This window comes from Notolepis coatsorum (genome assembly GCF_963971535.1).
Source record: "Notolepis coatsorum genome assembly, chromosome: 4".
In the NCBI taxonomy this organism is placed as follows: domain Eukaryota; kingdom Metazoa; phylum Chordata; class Actinopteri; order Aulopiformes; family Paralepididae; genus Notolepis; species Notolepis coatsorum.
Window position 1 is genome coordinate 118,094,063 of NC_140168.1, and position 22,595 is coordinate 118,116,657.

At 46.4% G+C, this 22,595-nt stretch overlaps 1 protein-coding gene across 1 annotated transcript in view; it reads left to right on the forward strand.

Moving 5' to 3' along the window:
• The window catches only part of clcn3 (chloride channel 3), a 170,014-nt gene that overhangs the window by 142,652 nt on the left and 4,767 nt on the right, over window positions 1-22,595 (forward strand). Inside the window, 2 exon segments of the mRNA XM_084312301.1 lie at window positions 3,142-3,358; window positions 6,517-6,592. Of these exon segments, the coding sequence (XP_084168427.1) occupies window positions 3,142-3,358; window positions 6,517-6,592 (293 nt within the window).

The window sequence follows — 22,595 nt, forward strand, 5'->3', positions numbered from 1 at the left end:
TGTTTGTGTAAAAGGGGCGGGGCCTGTCCACGTGTTTGTGTAAAAGCCACGAGGGTTTTCCTGCAAGTTACTGACGAGATCTGTGAATATGAAGAAACGGTGGCGAGAGGCCAGTCTTCATATATTATTAGGGTTGGGTACCGTTTACATTTGAACCGATACCATTATTCGGTATTGGTACCCAACAGTACCTTCTTGTGGTACTTAACTCTCTCTGTAATAACCAAAAGAATTATTTAAGTAAAACAAAATAAAAGAAAATATGTCCAAACATCTCAAATTTAACATTATTTATTTAGAACATTTCGTTATTTATTGTAACACACCACACAAAGTAAATCACATGCTCGTGTATTATGTTTAAATATGAGCATTACCCTTCGGTGCCGCCAATTAGATTTGATTATTGCCATTATTATTATTAACCTTCACCATGATGTTGAAATGTTAACACTTTAACTGCCGGAAGACACTTTTAGGCGTCCTTCCCCGCCATGCTCAAGTTGCCGAAGACGCCGTAACTCGTCTTTGATATCAATATTTCAAAAATCTGTATTTCCTTTCCGGGGCCCTGAGACACAAGTGTGATCTCCTCTCAATCCTCTAGCGGTTCAAGAGCGCCATCTGGTGGCCATCTGGTGGCCGATCGGCAGATCGAAAAAACGGATGTTACCTTTAACCCGGTAGGACTCACTCCATATGGGGTCCGGGCACTCGCTAGTGTTAGAGCGACTCAGTCTTCACACAGTGAACACCGATCGCTGCAAATAACTCGAAAAAACAACATGATTTGGACGTATATATTATTATACAACCTGGAAATGGACCGGATATTTCTATATCCCATAATAGGAAAATGTCTGTTCCACGCTCATCGCCCAACGGCGCGAGGAAGATACGGTAAGATTCAGCGTTATTTTTCAATGTGTACGATACTAACTGCTATGATGAACATTTGACCCACATTAGATGAATGGTATAACGCTGCCCACGGAATTATAAACGCCCCCTCGGCCATCCGGTCAACATCAGATTACGTGTAGTAACTTCCAGAAGTCCGTCCAGTTGGATTTTTTTATATCGCGCCGATTGCTATCAAACTGTATTTGATCATCAATATAATGCATTTGGGGCTATAAATCACGTTCTGGAGAAAGCTGCAGAAAGAGATGAAAACATACTTTTTTTTTTTATCCACTTTTTCTCCCATTTTCTATATTTTCTCCCATCCCAATTTCGTATCATCCAATTCAACCCTCCCCTGTCACGAACGCTGTTTCTTGCCTCCCACAAGCCGGCTGCAATGTGGACTAAGTCATACATAGCACAAGTCCCCTCCGGTACTTGAGGTAACAGCAGTCGCATCTTTTCACCTGCGCAGCTCGATCTCTCAGTGGCGAGGAGTAACGCGTGGGAGGCTCACGCTGCCCCCGACACTTCCTGATTCTACTGCGCAGGCGCACCAACCGACTTGTAGGAGTCGCTTGTTCACAACGTTCGATCCCCACCCTTCAGTTTTCCCTCCCCGTAATACGGCCAATGTGTATTACTGCGGATGACCAGCTAAACTGAAAACAATGTGGAGAGCTGGATTCGAACACGCGAATCCTAGCGTCTCCACACTGGTGGCGAGTGCCTTGCCCACTACACCACCTAGCCGCCCCGAGATGAAAACATACTTATACTTTAGATCATATTTTAGTATGAATATGTGAATGAAAAAGTTTAACGTTCATACACCCTGAACAATACATATAGGACATTGAATGGGCCCTAATAATGTCAATTTAGCAATAGAATTAAAAAAGTTATAGCCCTGCAAAGAAGGGGAACTTCTACATAGACAAATAGAGCTGGCAACCTACGGTATATCATGAATTTAGCCTTAGGCAATCAAAGTGTTAAAATGGTGCATTTTTATAGCACTTTTATCCAAAACGATTTATAATAACGTATGCCTCACATTCACCAATTCACTCACACATTCACACACAGACGGCGGAGGCAACCATGCAAGGAGCCAACCTGCTCATCGGGAGCAATTAGGGGTCTTGCTCAAGGACACGTCGACATGCTGCCGGGAATTGAACCGGGAACCTTCTGATTACCAGACGAGCGTTCTTCTACCTCCTGAGCCTTAAAGACACAGAATAATAAGATACAACATGAAGAGAACAATCAATTAAAAACAATATATAAAAACAGTTGATAAAAGATACGGTAAAACGATACGAAAGAGACAGAATGATTTAAAATCATGGATTCTTCTTCATTTTTAAGGTATCTATCTTGTAGAGAGTTCCAAGTGGTCGGAGCAAAATGATAAACTGCACCCGGGGCTTAAGAGTAGAGGCAGAGGCCTATAAATCACATCACCGTGATCCATAACGGGGAGAGAAACGGCTTTAACAATCCTTTTCCTACACAGCATGGGAAAGGTAGTTCTATTTCTATAAAAAAAAACAATCTTTTGTTGTGATTTAGTATGGTTGGCACACAGTCTGCTTTCTGGCTTCTTTGAATTCCCGTCCTTAACCTCTAAGTGCCCATTCAAGTAAATTGATGCGTGACATCACTGATGACATAACCCCCCCCCCCCCCCCCCTCCTCTCTAACTCTATTTATCTGTCTATCTATCTTTATCTCTCTTATATCTCTCTCTTATATATCTCTCGTATCTATCTCTCTTATCTATCCCTCTATCTCTCTCTCTTATCTATCCCTATATCTCTCTCTCTCTCTTATCTATCCCTCTATCTCTTATCTATCCCTCTATCTCTTATCTATCCCTCTATCTCTCTTATCTATCCCTCTATCTCTTATCTATCCCTCTATCTCTTATCTATCTCCCTATCTCTCTCTCTCTCGTCCTCCCTCCCTCTTATCTATCTATCCCTCTATCTCTCTCTCTTATATATCCCTCTATCTCTCTCTTATCTATCCCTCTATCTCTTATCTATCTCTCTTATCTATCCCTCTATCTCTCTCTTATCTATCCCTCTATCTCTCTTATCTATCTCTCTTATCTATCCCTCTATCTCTTATCTATCCCCCTATCTCTCTCTCTCGTCCCCCCTCCCTCTTATCTATCCCTCTCTCTCTCATCTCTCTCTCTCTCTCTCCCCCCCCCCCCCCCGACAGAGAACGCTCGTCGTAAGCAGGAGGGCATCATGCTGAGCTCCAGGGTGTACTTCACGCAGCACGCGCCCACCCTGCCGGCCGACAGCCCGCGGCCCCTCAAGCTGCGCTCCATCCTGGACATGAGCCCCTTCACCGTCACCGACCACACCCCCATGGAGATCGTGGTGGACATCTTCAGGAAGCTGGGCCTGCGACAGTGCCTGGTCACTCACAATGGGTGAGTCGGAGGATTCAGGGTGGGGGAGGGAGGTAGCAGGGTGGTGCTGGGAGGGAGGATGCAGGGTGGGGGGGGAGGATGCAGGGTGGGGTGGGAGGGAGGGTTCAGGGTGGGGGGGGAGGATGCAGGGTGGGGTGGGAGGGAGGATTCAGGGTGGGGGGGGGAGGGACGGTGCAGGGTGGTGGTTGATGGTAGGATCAGGGTGGGGGTGGGAGGGAGGATTCAGGGTGGTGGTTGATGGTAGGATTCAGGGTGGGGGTGGGAGGGAGGATTCAGGGTGGTGGTTGATGGTAGGATTCAGGGTGGGGGTGGGAGGGAGGATTCAGGGTGGGGGTGGGAGGGAGGATTCAGGGTGGTGGTTGATGGTAGGATTCAGGGTGGGGGTGGGAGGGAGGATTCAGGGTGGTGGTTGATGGTAGGATCAGGGTGGGGGTGGGAGGGAGGGTACAGGGTGGTGGTTGATGGTAGGATTCAGGGTGGGGGTGGGAGGGAGGATTCAGGGTGGTGGTTGATGGTAGGATTCAGGGTGGGGGTGGGAGGGAGGATTCAGGGTGGGGGTGGGAGGGAGGATTCAGGGTGGGGGTGGGAGGGAGGACTTCAGGGTGGGGGTAGCTGTCATTAAGACGTTTTTAATTATCCTTTTTGTTTGAAAGGCCTTTTTTTTTTATTATGTTTTTGGTAGATTTTTATTAGTTTTTATTGGACAAGTCCGGCAGAGAGGAAGGATGGGAGGAGAGAGACGGGGGAAGACATGCAAAGGTCGCCGGGTCCGGGAGTGGAACCCGGGACGGCCGCGTTGCACTGCAGTGCGTTATGTGGTGCGCCGCCCTGGCGCCCCTGAAAGGCCTTTTTAACTTGACTAATGAAGAGTACCTTGAACCCCTTCTTGTCTCTGTGGAAGACGTGTGGGGGGGTCGGAGGATGAAGGAGCGCTGGAAGAGGATCACAAACGCACATGACATGCATGACACGCACACACACTGCTGTGTTGCATGTGACTCTCTGGGAGTCTCTGGTGCTGCCCCCCCCCCCGTGTAACCTCTGACCTCTAAACTGCATGGCCTCTAAGCCTAACACTGCTGCCTGCGCTCTACTCACCTGCCGGATGACCTTATGCCGGACAAATGACACGTGGTTTGTTAAGCAGAGGAGACGCATGCACCATGTAAAGATGTCCTGATGTCCTGTCAGCAACACAGGCAGGAAGTACTGTCGCCCCCTGGTGTCTTCTTCAGGTCGGGACGCGGGGGTTTGTTTTTCATGGGACTCAGGCTTTTATCAAAAACACATCACAAGCATATTAGCGGTGTTGTCATGCGAGGACCCACCAGAAGAAGGGGCCCGCGACCCATCTTGGGTCCCCACCCCTTAGTTTAGGAAACCAGGCTAGGGCCAGTCGAGGCCCATGCTGAACGGTGAGAAATGTCGACTTTCTACAGGAAGGAAATTATAAATAATTGGCTTGAGGTGTATAGATTTAGAGGATTTCCATTTATTAGAACATGTCTTTTCAGATCATGCAAGTTTAATTTACAACTGTGATAGTATTATGTATTTACAGTGAGAAATTATTAGTCCGTCATATGATTACAATTGCTATGGATCTGTTCAGGAATGAACGGTTCAGACCAGTTTCCAGACTAGTGTCTCCACAGAGCCCCCTGGTGGCGAGATGTGTCCCAGGCATGCAGTATCTCTTGATAACATTCTCCATGTGCAGTCTGTGTAAAAGGTTCTCCGTGATGAAGTCAGTAGATATGAACAGAGAGATATAAACGGTATATAGAGGTTGCAGCAGTCTTTTTCTTTCTTTCTTTCTTTCTTTCTTTCTTTCTTTCTTTCTTTCTTTCTTTCTTTCTTTCTTTCTTTCTTTCTTTCTTTCTTTCTTTCTTTCTTTCTTTCTTTCTGTCTGTCTGTCCTCATAGAGCACCTCCGCCAGCCGCCTCGCTCGGCTGGTCCCAGGAAGTAGAGGATGTCATTTTGAATTGGAGAGAACAAAATAAGTCTTATCTTGTTTTTGACACAATCAGTCACAGGGCCTTGTTTCTCAACCTACACCAGAATAAATATTACATTACATTGATTAAAGGGGACATTTAAGGGGATTTTGTGGTCTGACATTTTTTTTATGCTGCCGGGGGAACGTGACATAGATGGCACTACTCCTAGCCATTTGGCCCGGGTTGGAAGTGTTCAGATACACACACAGCTAGGAGTTGTGTGTGTGTGTGTGTGTGTGTGTGTGTGTGTGTGTGTGTGTGTGTATTTGTCATCATATAAAATAACTCAAAATCCCATCACCCAGCAAGGTTCAGCTCAGGCGCACTATTGTGAATCACCCTTTTCAGTTCAACTCAATTTTGATTTCCGTTACATAATGATATAACCACACGCATCCACATGTACACACTCACTTTAAACAAACACTCACCTTACCACACACTTTACTCACTTTAGACACTTTAACACACTTTATATGTATCTATTATTAAAGAGATTTGCACTACATTCATACTTCATTTGCACCCTACACTAAGTTTTGTACCTCTGCATTGTACCTCACTGTTACTCATTTTACTCTGTATTGTATATATGTATATTGACTTTACTTACTTTTTACTTACTTCTTAATAACTTTTTTTACTTACTTTCTTTTTACTGTATGTAGCACACTCAGGGGCTCATACAGAAACAAGCATTTCATCATAAAGTATTCTGTATTTTGTTGTGACTAATAATAAACAAACTTGAACTTGAACACATCAAATACACGCCTTGCATGACACTCCGTTAGACCGGTTACTTACTGCACACCTTACTACTCACAAAAAACACCAGAACCATTGAATAATCCTTATTTCCACAGCGTTAGTGCCGCGAGAATCCAACTGCTTAAATAAAACGGAGAAATTCATGGGCCATTCATTAGCGGTTCGTCATGCATTGAAGTTGCACCACTATATTGACACCTTATGTTATGTTTCATATGTGTAATATTGAATTATGTTGAAGTTGTTTAATGTTCTTAGTTTTTTTTTAAGTTATCCCTGTTATGTATGCTTTGTGCTGCTGCTGTCTCTTGTCTCTCTCTGTGTTTGTTGTTGTTGTTTATTGTTGTTGTTGTCGGGTCCTCGTTGAGTAACAGGTGTGTGTTGCAGGATTTTGTTGGGCATCATCACTAAGAAGAATATATTAGAACACCTGGAGGAGCTCAAGCAGCACGTGGAGCCCCTGGTGACTAAGCCCCGCCCCCCCTTCCACACCTATCTCTTTTTAGGCTCCGCCTCTTAGGAGGGACGCATGAAACTTTTCTGTGGAGAAAAAAGTATACTGACAGTTACTCCATATATAGTCATCTTCTCTCTATGTCGTTTCACTCTGTCGTTTGTGGGGTTGGCTTGTTGTGGACATATTTCTAACCGAGTTATCCTTCATAGAGACACTGACCTCCATCTCCATTGCCACCAGCTACTCATTACGGTCTATCTCGAGCCCCGCCCTCTTTTCTTGATCCTCCACTCACAACCCTTGCTTCTGAATCAAGAGAAGAAGGCGGGGCTTGAGATGGGTCAATTTTATCTGAAAGCTCTCTAGTATTTTATTGATTGACCCTTGGTCCTGTAATGTGGGGTCACCATGGGAACTGTCACATCAAAGGCTTAGTTAGTAGATTTCTTGCTGTTCCTCCGGCTCTACTATGGAAGGATACACTACACTAGCTACACAATACACATCACAGCCAAGGGTACACTACTCTAGCTACACAATACACATCACAGCCAAGGGTACACTACTCTAGCTACACAATACACACCACAGCCAAGGGTACACTACTCTAGCTACACAATACACATCACAACCAAGGGTACACTACTCTAGCTACACAATACACATCACAGCCAAGGATACACTACGCTAGCTACACAATACACATCACAACCAAGGGTACACTACTCTAGCTACACAATACACATCACAGCCAAGGGTACACTACTCTAGCTACACAATACACACCACAGCCAAGGGTACACTACTCTAGCTACACAATACACATCACAGCCAAGGATACACTACTCTAGCTACACAATACACATCACAGCCAAGGGTACACTACTCTAGCTACACATCACAGCCAAGGATACACTACGCTAGCTACACAATACACATCACAGCCAAGGGTACACTACTCTAGCTACACATCACAACCAAGGATACACTACTCTAGCTAGCTACACATCACAACCAAGGATACACTACTCTAGCTACACATCACAACCAAGGATACACTACTCTAGCTACACAATACACATCACAGCCAAGGGTACACTACTCTAGCTACACATCACAACCAAGGGTACACTACTCTAGCTACACATCACAACCAAGGATACACTACTCTAGCTACACATCACAACCAAGGATACACTACTCTAGCTACACATCACAACCAAGGATACACTACTCTAGCTACACATCACAACCAAGGGTACACTACTCTAGCTACACATCACAACCAAGGGTACACTACTCTAGCTACACATCACAGCCAAGGGTACACTACTCTAGCTAGCTACACATCACAACCAAGGATACACTACTCTAGCTACACATCACAGCCAAGGATACACTACTCTAGCTACACATCACAACCAAGGATACACTACTCTAGCTACACATCACAGCCAAGGGTACACTACTCTAGCTACACATCACAACCAAGGGTACACTACTCTAGCTACACATCACAGCCAAGGGTACACTACGCTAGCTACACAATACACATCACAGCCAAGGGTACACTACGCTAGCTACACAATACACATCACAACCAAGGATACACTACTCTAGCTACACATCACAACCAAGGGTACACTACTCTAGCTACACAATACACATCACAGCCAAGGGTACACTACTCTAGCTACACAATACACATCACAGCCAAGGATACACTACGCTAGCTACACAATACACATCACAGCCAAGGATACACTACTCTAGCTACACAATACACATCACAGCCAAGGGTACACTACTCTAGCTACACAATACACATCACAGCCAAGGGTACACTACTCTAGCTACACATCACAACCAAGGATACACTACTCTAGCTACACAACACAACCAAGGGTACACTACTCTAGCTAGCTACACAATACACACCACAGCCAAGGGTACACTACTCTAGCTACACATCACAACCAAGGGTACACTACGCTAGCTACACATCACAACCAAGGATACACTACTCTAGCTACACATCACAACCAAGGATACACTACTCTAGCTACACATCACAACCAAGGATACACTACTCTAGCTACACATCACAACCAAGGATACACTACTCTAGCTACACATCACAACCAAGGATACACTACTCTAGCTACACATCACAACCAAGGATACACTACTCTAGCTACACATCACAACCAAGGGTACACTACTCTAGCTACACATCACAACCAAGGATACACTACTCTAGCTACACATCACAACCAAGGGTACACTACTCTAGCTACACACCACAGCCAAGGGTACACTACTCTAGCTACACATCACAACCAAGGGTACACTACGCTAGCTACACAATACACATCACAGCCAAGGGTACACTACTCTAGCTACACATCACAGCCAAGGGTACACTACTCTAGCTACACATCACAACCAAGGGTACACTACTCTAGCTACACATCACAACCAAGGATACACTACTCTAGCTACACATCACAACCAAGGGTACACTACTCTAGCTACACAATACACATCACAACCAAGGGTACACTACTCTAGCTACACATCACAACCAAGGGTACACTACTCTAGCTACACATCACAGCCAAGGATACACTACTCTAGCTACACATCACAACCAAGGATACACTACTCTAGCTACACATCACAACCAAGGATACACTACTCTAGCTACACATCACAACCAAGGATACACTACTCTAGCTACACATCACAACCAAGGATACACTACTCTAGCTACACATCACAGCCAAGGATACACTACTCTAGCTACACATCACAACCAAGGATACACTACTCTAGCTACACATCACAACCAAGGGTACACTACTCTAGCTAGCTACACATCACAACCAAGGATACACTACTCTAGCTACACATCACAACCAAGGGTACACTACTCTAGCTACACATCACAGCCAAGGATACACTACTCTAGCTACACATCACAACCAAGGATACACTACTCTAGCTACACATCACAGCCAAGGATACACTACTCTAGCTACACATCACAGCCAAGGATACACTACTCTAGCTACACATCACAACCAAGGGTACACTACTCTAGCTACACATCACAACCAAGGATACACTACTCTAGCTACACATCACAGCCAAGGGTACACTACTCTAGCTACACATCACAACCAAGGGTACACTACTCTAGCTACACATCACAGCCAAGGGTACACTACTCTAGCTACACATCACAGCCAAGGGTACACTACTCTAGCTACACATCACAGCCAAGGGTACACTACTCTAGCTACACATCACAACCAAGGGTACACTACTCTAGCTACACATCACAACCAAGGGTACACTACTCTAGCTACACATCACAACCAAGGGTACACTACTCTAGCTACACATCACAACCAAGGATACACTACTCTAGCTACACATCACAACCAAGGGTACACTACTCTAGCTACACATCACAACCAAGGATACACTACTCTAGCTACACATCACAGCCAAGGATACACTACTCTAGCTACACATCACAGCCAAGGGTACACTACTCTAGCTACACATCACAACCAAGGGTACACTACTCTAGCTACACATCACAGCCAAGGGTACACTACTCTAGCTACACATCACAACCAAGGGTACACTACTCTAGCTACACAACACAACCAAGGGTACACTACTCTAGCTACACATCACAACCAAGGGTACACTACTCTAGCTACACATCACAACCAAGGATACACTACTCTAGCTACACATCACAACCAAGGGTACACTACTCTAGCTACACATCACAGCCAAGGGTACACTACTCTAGCTACACATCACAACCAAGGGTACACTACTCTAGCTACACATCACAGCCAAGGGTACACTACTCTAGCTACACATCACAACCAAGGGTACACTACTCTAGCTACACATCACAACCAAGGATACACTACTCTAGCTACACATCACAACCAAGGATACACTACTCTAGCTACACATCACAACCAAGGATACACTACTCTAGCTACACATCACAGCCAAGGATACACTACTCTAGCTACACATCACAACCAAGGATACACTACTCTAGCTACACATCACAGCCAAGGGTACACTACTCTAGCTACACATCACAACCAAGGGTACACTACTCTAGCTACACATCACAACCAAGGGTACACTACTCTAGCTACACATCACAACCAAGGATACACTACTCTAGCTACACATCACAACCAAGGGTACACTACTCTAGCTACACATCACAACCAAGGGTACACTACTCTAGCTACACATCACAGCCAAGGGTACACTACTCTAGCTACACATCACAACCAAGGGTACACTACTCTAGCTACACATCACAACCAAGGGTACACTACTCTAGCTACACATCACAACCAAGGGTACACTACTCTAGCTACACATCACAACCAAGGGTACACTACTCTAGCTACACATCACAGCCAAGGATACACTACTCTAGCTACACATCACAACCAAGGGTACACTACTCTAGCTACACATCACAACCAAGGGTACACTACTCTAGCTACACATCACAACCAAGGATACACTACTCTAGCTACACATCACAGCCAAGGATACACTACTCTAGCTACACATCACAGCCAAGGATACACTACTCTAGCTAGCTACACATCACAGCCAAGGGTACACTACTCTAGCTACACATCACAACCAAGGATACACTACTCTAGCTAGCTACACATCACAGCCAAGGGTACACTACTCTAGCTACACATCACAACCAAGGATACACTACTCTAGCTAGCTACACATCACAGCCAAGGGTACACTACTCTAGCTACACATCACAGCCAAGGGTACACTACTCTAGCTACACATCACAACCAAGGGTACACTACTCTAGCTACACATCACAGCCAAGGATACACTACTCTAGCTACACATCACAACCAAGGGTACACTACTCTGGCTACACATCACAACCAAGGGTACACTACTCTAGCTAGCTACACATCACAACCAAGGGTACACTACTCTAGCTACACATCACAACCAAGGGTACACTACTCTAGCTACACATCACAACCAAGGGTACACTACTCTAGCTACACATCACAACCAAGGGTACACTACTCTAGCTACACATCACAACCAAGGATACACTACTCTAGCTACACATCACAACCAAGGGTACACTACTCTAGCTAGCTACACATCACAACCAAGGGTACACTACTCTAGCTACACATCACAACCAAGGATACACTACTCTAGCTACACATCACAGCCAAGGGTACACTACTCTAGCTACACATCACAACCAAGGATACACTACTCTAGCTACACATCACAACCAAGGGTACACTACTCTAGCTAGCTACACATCACAGCCAAGGGTACACTACTCTAGCTACACATCACAACCAAGGGTACACTACTCTAGCTACACATCACAACCAAGGATACACTACTCTAGCTAGCTACACATCACAGCCAAGGATACACTACTCTAGCTACACATCACAGCCAAGGATACACTACTCTAGCTACACATCACAACCAAGGATACACTACTCTAGCTACACATCACAACCAAGGATACACTACTCTAGCTACACATCACAACCAAGGGTACACTACTCTAGCTACACATCACAACCAAGGGTACACTACTCTAGCTACACATCACAGCCAAGGATACACTACTCTAGCTACACATCACAACCAAGGGTACACTACTCTAGCTACACATCACAGCCAAGGGTACACTACTCTAGCTACACATCACAACCAAGGGTACACTACTCTAGCTACACATCACAACCAAGGATACACTACTCTAGCTACACATCACAACCAAGGATACACTACTCTAGCTACACATCACAGCCAAGGATACACTACTCTAGCTACACATCACAACCAAGGGTACACTACTCTAGCTACACATCACAACCAAGGATACACTACTCTAGCTACACATCACAACCAAGGGTACACTACTCTAGCTACACATCACAACCAAGGGTACACTACTCTAGCTACACATCACAACCAAGGATACACTACTCTAGCTACACATCACAACCAAGGATACACTACTCTAGCTACACATCACAGCCAAGGATACACTACTCTAGCTAGCTACACATCACAACCAAGGGTACACTACTCTAGCTACACATCACAACCAAGGGTACACTACTCTAGCTAGCTACACATCACAACCAAGGGTACACTACTCTAGCTACACATCACAACCAAGGGTACACTACTCTAGCTACACATCACAACCAAGGGTACACTACTCTAGCTAGCTACACATCACAACCAAGGGTACACTACTCTAGCTACACATCACAACCAAGGGTACACTACTCTAGCTAGCTACACATCACAACCAAGGGTACACTACTCTAGCTACACATCACAACCAAGGATACACTACTCTAGCTACACATCACAGCCAAGGATACACTACTCTAGCTACACATCACAACCAAGGGTACACTACTCTAGCTACACATCACAACCAAGGATACACTACTCTAGCTACACATCACAACCAAGGATACACTACTCTAGCTACACATCACAACCAAGGATACACTACTCTAGCTACACATCACAACCAAGGATACACTACTCTAGCTACACATCACAACCAAGGGTACACTACTCTAGCTACACATCACAACCAAGGGTACACTACTCTAGCTACACATCACAGCCAAGGGTACACTACTCTAGCTAGCTACACATCACAACCAAGGGTACACTACTCTAGCTACACATCACAACCAAGGGTACACTACTCTAGCTACACATCACAACCAAGGGTACACTACTCTAGCTAGCTACACATTTACATTTACATTTACATTTAGTCATTTAGCTGACGCTTTTATCCAAAGCGACTTACAAGTTCTGTACGACAAGCCATCAGGAAGGGCACAACTCTATCAGCTGAGTAACAATGTTCATCAAAGTGTTGAGTGCTACAGTGTAGGTTAGTTTATTAGGACAAGTGCATGACAGTATGGTTAGTTAGGGTTAGGTTTTTTTTTTTTTTTTTTTTAATTCAGATAATGGTTGAAGAAGTGCGTCTTTAGTCGACGGCGAAAGATTGGACGTGTTTCGGCTGTCCTAACTGGGGTGGGTAGTTCATTCCACCATTGTGGGGCAAGGACTGAGAATAGGCGACTTCTCTTTGATGACCCTCCCGGAGCTTGGATAGGAGTAGGTCTGAGGCGGCCAGAAGATGCAGAGCGTAGGGGTCTTGAGGGTGTGTAGTTAGAGACCATTGACCGGAGGTAGGCGGGAGCAGTTCCCTTTGCCGCACGGTATGCTAGGTCGAGGGCCTTGAAGCGGATTCGTGCAGCAATGGGGAGCCAGTGCAGGTCCCTAAGAAGTGGGGTGACATGGGCCGACTTCGGTAGGTTTGAGATCAGGCGGGCCGCTGCGTTCTGAATGAGTTGAAGAGGCTTAGTGGCAGTGGCCGGGAGGCCAGCGAGCAGTGCGTTGCAGTAGTCGAGGCGGGAGATGACTGTTGATTGGACGAGGAGTTGGGTGGCTTCTTTTGTCAGGAAGGGGCGGATCCTTCTGACGTTGCTCAGGAGGAATCGGCAGGTTCTGGTTGTCGCTGCGATGTGAGCAGAGAAGTTCAACTGGTCGTCGAGGACAACACCAAGGTTCTTGGCGGTCGGGGACGCGGTCACAGCTGCATTCTCGACTGTGATGGAAAGGTCGGTCAGGGGGGAGGATTTGGCCGGCAGGTGGAGCAATTCTGTTTTGCTTAGGTTCAGTTTGAGGTGGTTGGTCGTCATCCAGGCGGAGATGTCGGACAGACAGGCCGAGATCCGCTCAGAGACGTGGATATCTGAGGGAGGGAAGGAGAGGAAGAGTTGAGTATCGTCGGCATAACAGTGGTAGGAGAAGCCATGAGACGTGATAATGTTACCCAGTGATTTAGTGTAGAGGGAGAAGAGAAGGGGTCCTAAAACCGAGCCCTGGGGGACACCCGTCCGCAGGGGGCGGGTGGCCGACAGGGTCCCTCTCCATGACACTTGGTAGGAGCGGTCATTGAGGTATGATGACAACCATGTCAGCGCAGAGCCAGCCACTCCCATTCCTGCGAGGGCCGCGAGGAGGATCTGGTGGTTGACTGTGTCGAAGGCTGCAGATAGATCTAGGAGAATCAGGACAGAGGAGAGGCCTTTCGCTTTTGCTAAGTGAAGTGCCTCTGTGACCGCAATGAGGGCTGTCTCTGTGGAGTGACCAGTCCTGAAGCCTGACTGATTAGGGTCTAGGAGGTCATTCTGTAAGAGATAAGCAGTAAGTTGGTTGGATACAGCACGTTCAAGTGTTTTAGAAAGGAAGGAGAGAAGAGAGACAGGACGGTAGTTGCCTATGACGGTAGGGTTCAGGGATGGTTTTTTTATGAGGGGCGTGACTCTGGCTTGTTTTAGGGAGGTGGGGACCACCCCCGAGTTGAGTGAGGAGTTGATGGTTGCAGTTAGGAATGGGAGGATGTCTGGTGCTATGGTCTGGAGGAGTGGGGAAGGTAGCCGGTCCAGCTGGCATGTAGTCGGACGGTTCGACGTTACCAGTGTCAGGGTCTCGGCTTCTGTAATGGGAGAGAAAGATGACAGAGTGAAGGATGAGGTTCTCGATTCAGCATTTGGAATGGGTGGGGGTTGGGAGAAGGAGCTGCGGATGTTCTCCACTTTTTCCTCAAAGAAGATCGCAAAGTCTTCGGCAGAGAAAGATGAGGGAGGGGGGGGTGGGGGGGGAGTGAGGAGGGAGGACATGGTAGCATGCAGTTTGCGAAGATTCTTGGCAGAGGCCTCGATCCTATGGTGAAAGAAAGAAGCTTTCTTCATCACAACCAAGGGTACACTACTCTAGCTACACATCACAACCAAGGGTACACTACTCTAGCTAGCTACACATCACAACCAAGGGTACACTACTCTAGCTACACATCACAACCAAGGATACACTACTCTAGCTACACATCACAGCCAAGGATACACTACTCTAGCTACACATCACAACCAAGGGTACACTACTCTAGCTACACATCACAACCAAGGATACACTACTCTAGCTACACATCACAACCAAGGATACACTACTCTAGCTACACATCACAACCAAGGATACACTACTCTAGCTACACATCACAACCAAGGATACACTACTCTAGCTACACATCACAACCAAGGGTACACTACTCTAGCTACACATCACAACCAAGGGTACACTACTCTAGCTACACATCACAGCCAAGGGTACACTACTCTAGCTACACATCACAACCAAGGATACACTACTCTAGCTACACATCACAACCAAGGATACACTACTCTAGCTACACATCACAACCAAGGGTACACTACTCTAGCTACACATCACAACCAAGGGTACACTACTCTAGCTACACATCACAACCAAGGGTACACTACTCTAGCTACACATCACAGCCAAGGGTACACTACTCTAGCTACACATCACAACCAAGGATACACTACTCTAGCTACACATCACAACCAAGGATACACTACTCTAGCTACACATCACAGCCAAGGATACACTACTCTAGCTACACATCACAACCAAGGGTACACTACTCTAGCTACACATCACAACCAAGGGTACACTACTCTAGCTACACATCACAGCCAAGGGTACACTACTCTAGCTACACATCACAACCAAGGATACACTACTCTAGCTACACATCACAGCCAAGGATACACTACTCTAGCTACACATCACAACCAAGGATACACTACTCTAGCTACACATCACAACCAAGGATACACTACTCTAGCTACACATCACAACCAAGGATACACTACTCTAGCTACACATCACAACCAAGGATACACTACTCTAGCTACACATCACAACCAAGGGTACACTACTCTAGCTACACATCACAACCAAGGGTACACTACTCTAGCTACACATCACAACCAAGGATACACTACTCTAGCTACACATCACAACCAAGGGTACACTACTCTAGCTACACATCACAGCCAAGGGTACACTACTCTAGCTACACATCACAACCAAGGGTACACTACTCTAGCTACACATCACAACCAAGGATACACTACTCTAGCTACACATCACAGCCAAGGGTACACTACTCTAGCTACACATCACAACCAAGGGTACACTACTCTAGCTACACAACACAACCAAGGGTACACTACTCTAGCTACACATCACAACCAAGGATACACTACTCTAGCTACACATCACAACCAAGGGTACACTACTCTAGCTACACATCACAACCAAGGATACACTACTCTAGCTACACATCACAACCAAGGGTACACTACTCTAGCTACACATCACAACCAAGGATACACTACTCTAGCTACACATCACAACCAAGGGTACACTACTCTAGCTACACATCACAGCCAAGGGTACACTACTCTAGCTACACATCACAACCAAGGATACACTACTCTAGCTAGCTACACATCACAACCAAGGGTACACTACTCTAGCTACACATCACAACCAAGGATACACTACTCTAGCTAGCTACACATCACAACCAAGGGTACACTACTCTAGCTACACATCACAACCAAGGATACACTACTCTAGCTACACATCACAGCCAAGGGTACACTACTCTAGCTACACATCACAACCAAGGATACACTACTCTAGCTAGCTACACATCACAACCAAGGGTACACTACTCTAGCTACACATCACAACCAAGGGTACACTACTCTAGCTACACATCACAACCAAGGATACACTACTCTAGCTACACATCACAACCAAGGGTACACTACTCTAGCTACACATCACAACCAAGGATACACTACTCTAGCTACACATCACAACCAAGGATACACTACTCTAGCTACACATCACAACCAAGGGTACACTACTCTAGCTACACAACACAACCAAGGATACACTACTCTAGCTACACATCACAACCAAGGGTACACTACTCTAGCTACACATCACAACCAAGGATACACTACTCTAGCTACACATCACAACCAAGGGTACACTACTCTAGCTACACAACACAACCAAGGATACACTACTCTAGCTACACATCACAACCAAGGGTACACTACTCTAGCTACACATCACAGCCAAGGATACACTACTCTAGCTACACATCACAACCAAGGATACACTACTCTAGCTACACATCACAACCAAGGATACACTACTCTAGCTACACATCACAGCCAAGGATACACTACTCTAGCTACACATCACAGCCAAGGATACACTACTCTAGCTACACATCACAACCAAGGGTACACTACTCTAGCTACACATCACAACCAAGGGTACACTACTCTAGCTACACATCACAGCCAAGGGTACACTACTCTAGCTACACATCACAACCAAGGGTACACTACTCTAGCTAGCTACACATCACAACCAAGGGTACACTACTCTAGCTACACATCACAGCCGGAGATTAACTCCCTCGGGCGACAGTATATCACAATATCATATATCATAAATGTGTTATTTTCACTCGAGACACATTCTGCAGCACCTAAATGCTACGCTAGCTACATATCACTGCCGGGGGTCAGCAAGTAAGATTCCCAGCCCATGGCGGCTCACCGTGTTCAGATAGCTAGTAGCTACCTAGTTGGCCTCTAAGCTGCATACATACCTTGGTATAATTTATAATGGATAGTATTCTTTGTGTTTTTATTTATTACCTCCATCCATCCATAAACAAGAAATCCATACTTAATTTGTGTTCACTGCTTTAGAACGAGACGTGTGTAGGGATAAATATGACTTATTATTAGTATTTTTAATAAATCCCTTTCTGTCCCCATCCCCCCTGTACTAAACAGTGAACAGTCATGTATCTATGCCTGTTGTCTTTGTGTGTCTGTCTCCCTCCCTCCCTCCCCCATTTCCCACACACGGCAGTAGGCCGTCTAATTTGAAAGTTACCTCAGTCCTTTTCCCCAAATAACGACTGTTTTTCCCCCCTCTTTTTTTTCTCTCCATTTTGTTTTTTAAACTCCTCCCCTTCTCGATCCCCCCCCCCCCCCATGGTCTCCACAGATCGATGACATCTGACACGACTCATAGCACCGTCACCTTAACAACTACTTGGCGAGTAGCTATAGCCGCCTCGGGGGAAGCGGACAAAATGTTGGGTTTTTTGTGAGGTGGGGGGAGGGGAAGGAGGGGGAGGGGTGATAGCAATTTATAGTAACATTCTTTATTCCCAAGACCCCTTGCAGTAGAACATGTGTAGTGATAGGCTGAGCCCTGTGGTGGAGTGTCATTGTGGTGATTGATGCTAGTAGTAGTGGGCTAGCCAGTTAGCGTGTGATGTTGATATTACCTTGTTGAAGCAATTACCTCATCTCGTTATACCCCTGCCTACTTCCTTTGACTCCACCTGTATCCCCCCCCCCCCCCCTCTCCCTTGTTCGGCAACCCCAACCTAATGGTCGGACCTGATCTGAGCCTGGTGTTCCAGAACCATCCTAGCGCTAAGATCATCTTTGTCCTCGAGCTTGTTGTGAAGCGCAACAAACATGACCTTAGAACTAAGTTGCTTTCTTGGCAAACCCCGTCCCCTGACCTTGACCCCGCCCCCTTACCTTGACCCCTGACCTCGCTTGGTGTTTCATACCTCGTGCTGTAGCTGTTGCACCACTAACCCCCAGCCCTCTCTCACTAACCCCTAGCCCTCTCTCTCCCACTAACCCCCAGCCCTCTCTCTCCCACTAACCCCCAGCCCTCTCTCACTAACCCCCAGCCCTCTCTCACTAACCCCCAGCCCTCTCTCACTAACCCCCAGCCCTCTCTCACTAACTCCCAGCCCTCTCCCACTAACCCCCAGCCCTCTCTCACTAACCCCCAGCCCTCTCTCACTAACCCCCAGCCCTCTCCCACTAACCCCCAGCCCTCTCTCACTAACCCCCAGCCCTCTCTCACTAACCCCCAGCCCTCTCTCACTAACCCCCAGCCCTCTCTCACTAACCCCCAGCCCTCTCCCACTAACCCCCAGCCCTCTCTCACTAACCCCCAGCCCTCTCTCACTAACCCCCAGCCCTCTCTCACTAACCCCCAGCCCTCTCTCACTAACCCCCAGCCCTCTCTCACTAACTCCCAGCCCTCTCCCACTAACCCCCAGCCCTCTCTCACTAACCCCCAGCCCTCTCTCACTAACCCCCAGCCCTCTCCCACTAACCCCCAGCCCTCTCTCACTAACCCCCAGCCCTCTCTCACTAACCCCCAGCCCTCTCTCACTAACCCCCAGCCCTCTCTCACTAACCCCCAGCCCTCTCCCACTAACCCCCAGCCCTCTCTCACTAACCCCCAGCCCTCTCTCACTAACCCCCAGCCCTCTCTCACTAACCCCCAGCCCTCTCTCACTAACCCCCAGCCCTCTCTCACTAACCCCCAGCCCTCTCTCACTAACCCCCAGCCCTCTCTCACTAACCCCCAGCCCTCTCTCACTAACCCCCAGATTCTAAAAGGACTGATGCCATAATCAAGTCGCTGATATCCTAGTGTTCTTAGCATGTGTGGTGGAAAGTAGCCGAAGCTGAATAACTTACTCAGTCAAGAGACCCGGTTAATACAATTGATTAACTCAGTCAAAGTATCAATACAAAAATAGTTAGAGTTGACTGGATGACTCTCAGCGAGGTGACTAGCTTGGACACCCGGAATGAGAGAACCCCAACTCACTGAGAAACATCTTTATACACACGGGAGAGGGTGGGGGTCAATGGACTGAACATCTAGGGAGGTGAAGGACTGGGGGTTTTGGGTAGATAGGAAGGGAGATGAAAGAGAGAGAGGAAGGAATGGGAGGAGGGGTGAAGGAAAGATGGGTGAGATTAAAAAGAGAGAGGGGGGGGGGGGTTATCTACCACACATGTCAAGAATCAAGTGCCGAACCATCTTTATCGTTCGGGTGCACCTGAAGTGATTTAATAAGCTAACTTGCTTGGACTATCTCATTTGGACCCAGTTCTGCACCATGCTACCTCTATACCACCACTCTCAAACTCTTTGGCCTGTTTCGCTTTACTCTCCTTAGTCTTTCAATACCTTTCTGACCTCAAACCCCCCCCCCCCCCAAAAAGAGCTGAATTCAAGAGGACGTTTGTAGATGCCGATTGTTACATCGATGTCTAATATAACCCTGTTCATGATTTGTGATAGATTTTATGATAGGCTTTCAGAATCAGCATGTGTCAGACGCGTCTCTACAATTCGTAGCTGCATTTCTGCAGACCCCTCTCTGATTGGTTGAGGCCATTTCTGCAGACCCCTCTCTGATTGGCCGAGCGCGCGCATGCGCATGAGCCGTGACAAGCTCCTCTAGCCAGGAGTTGAAACTCTGTTAAGCTCCAGAGAGAGAGGCTGAAAACCCACAGTTGTTGCCCGACGGATGGGAGCCGAATCCCGGATCCAAGTTGTCTGATGAATAGCCCCAAAACATGGAGGTCGCGAACGCAATGTATACGCATGGAAGTATTGATTACGCCATAACGAATCATTAAATATACCATTAACTGGAATATGTTGTGTGTGCCTTTACACATATGTTGGATAGGATTATGTAATTGGTTTGTCATTAAAAACCAATAATAAACTTTCTGAATATGATTTGGGAGGGTTATAATAGAAGAAAGACAGTGTAAACAATATAACGTTATGTGAATAAACCGCGAAATAATAACTAATTCCTTGGTCAATAGAAGTCTCTGTGATACTTTCTGAATATGATTTGGGAGGGTTATAATAGAAGAAAGACAGTGTAAACAATATAATGTTATGTGAATTAACCGCGAAATAATAACTAATTCCTTGGTCAATAGAAGTCTCTGTGATACTTTCTGAATATGATTTGGGAGGGTTATAATAGAAGAAAGACAGTGTAAACAATATAATGTTATGTGAATTAACCGCAAAATAACAACGTTATGTTATATAATGTTACAATGTACAGTTTCTAACAGCTGGCTGTGTTGTGAAATGTGCATAACGTTATGAATAAACCGCGAAGTCACGCAAAATAAATAACGTTATACGCTAATCTGGTAGTACATTTCTGCTTATCTTCTTGATATGATATCATTACATCCGCCTTTTACGGCGTGACGAGCTAAACCAATCAGAGAGGGGCTTCGCTCAACCAATCAGAGAGGGGTCTGCAGAAATGGAGCTCAACCAATCAGAGAGGGGTCTGCAGAAATGCGGCTACGAATTGTAGAGACGCGTGTCAGACCATGGCGCTCTTGAATCAGCATGAGAATTCGGACACGGGGGGCGTTGGTGAATTTTTGGTTATGTCTGTGAGCCATGGTTGTTTGTTTGGCTATGTACGGCAAAGACTCTCACTGCACTGCTGCATGTGTTGTTCCCCCATTTCTGACTGGCTATGATGGTATTTTCTCCTCACTCCTCCCAGACCTCTCTAGTCTTACTCCTACGGTGGTCATGTGTCCTCCTCGGCTATGTCTCCCAGGGCTCTTATGTTCACACGACTTCCTGTTCACTACTTCCTGTTTCCCCCGTAACGTCCAGTTCACTCTTCTCACCAGGCTTCTTGACTTGTTCTCTCTCACCACGGTTGCGTCTCAAATGGCAGCCTATTCCCCCGATGGAGTGTGCCCTAAAATTTACTTTTAGTACTTGGATTGAGTACCGTTTGGGTAATAGGGTGTTATTTCTGACGCACTTCCACTCACTGTTCTCCCTTGGTTACTCACCTCCTCTCCCGTCATCTACTTTAGTGCCTCTGGGACACTTGTTTTTGTTGGCACAGCTGCCCGTCACGGTTGGCCAAGCGGTGAAGTGTGACCTCGGTTTCCACTTCGCCTTGATCTCAAATAAGCAACAAAATGATTTCCGATATGAAGTGGGTTCTGTCGTACGGAACTTGTGGCAGCTGCGAAATGTGTTCCTTCCGAATACTAACATTGTGCTGATGTTGGCATTTAATGTATAT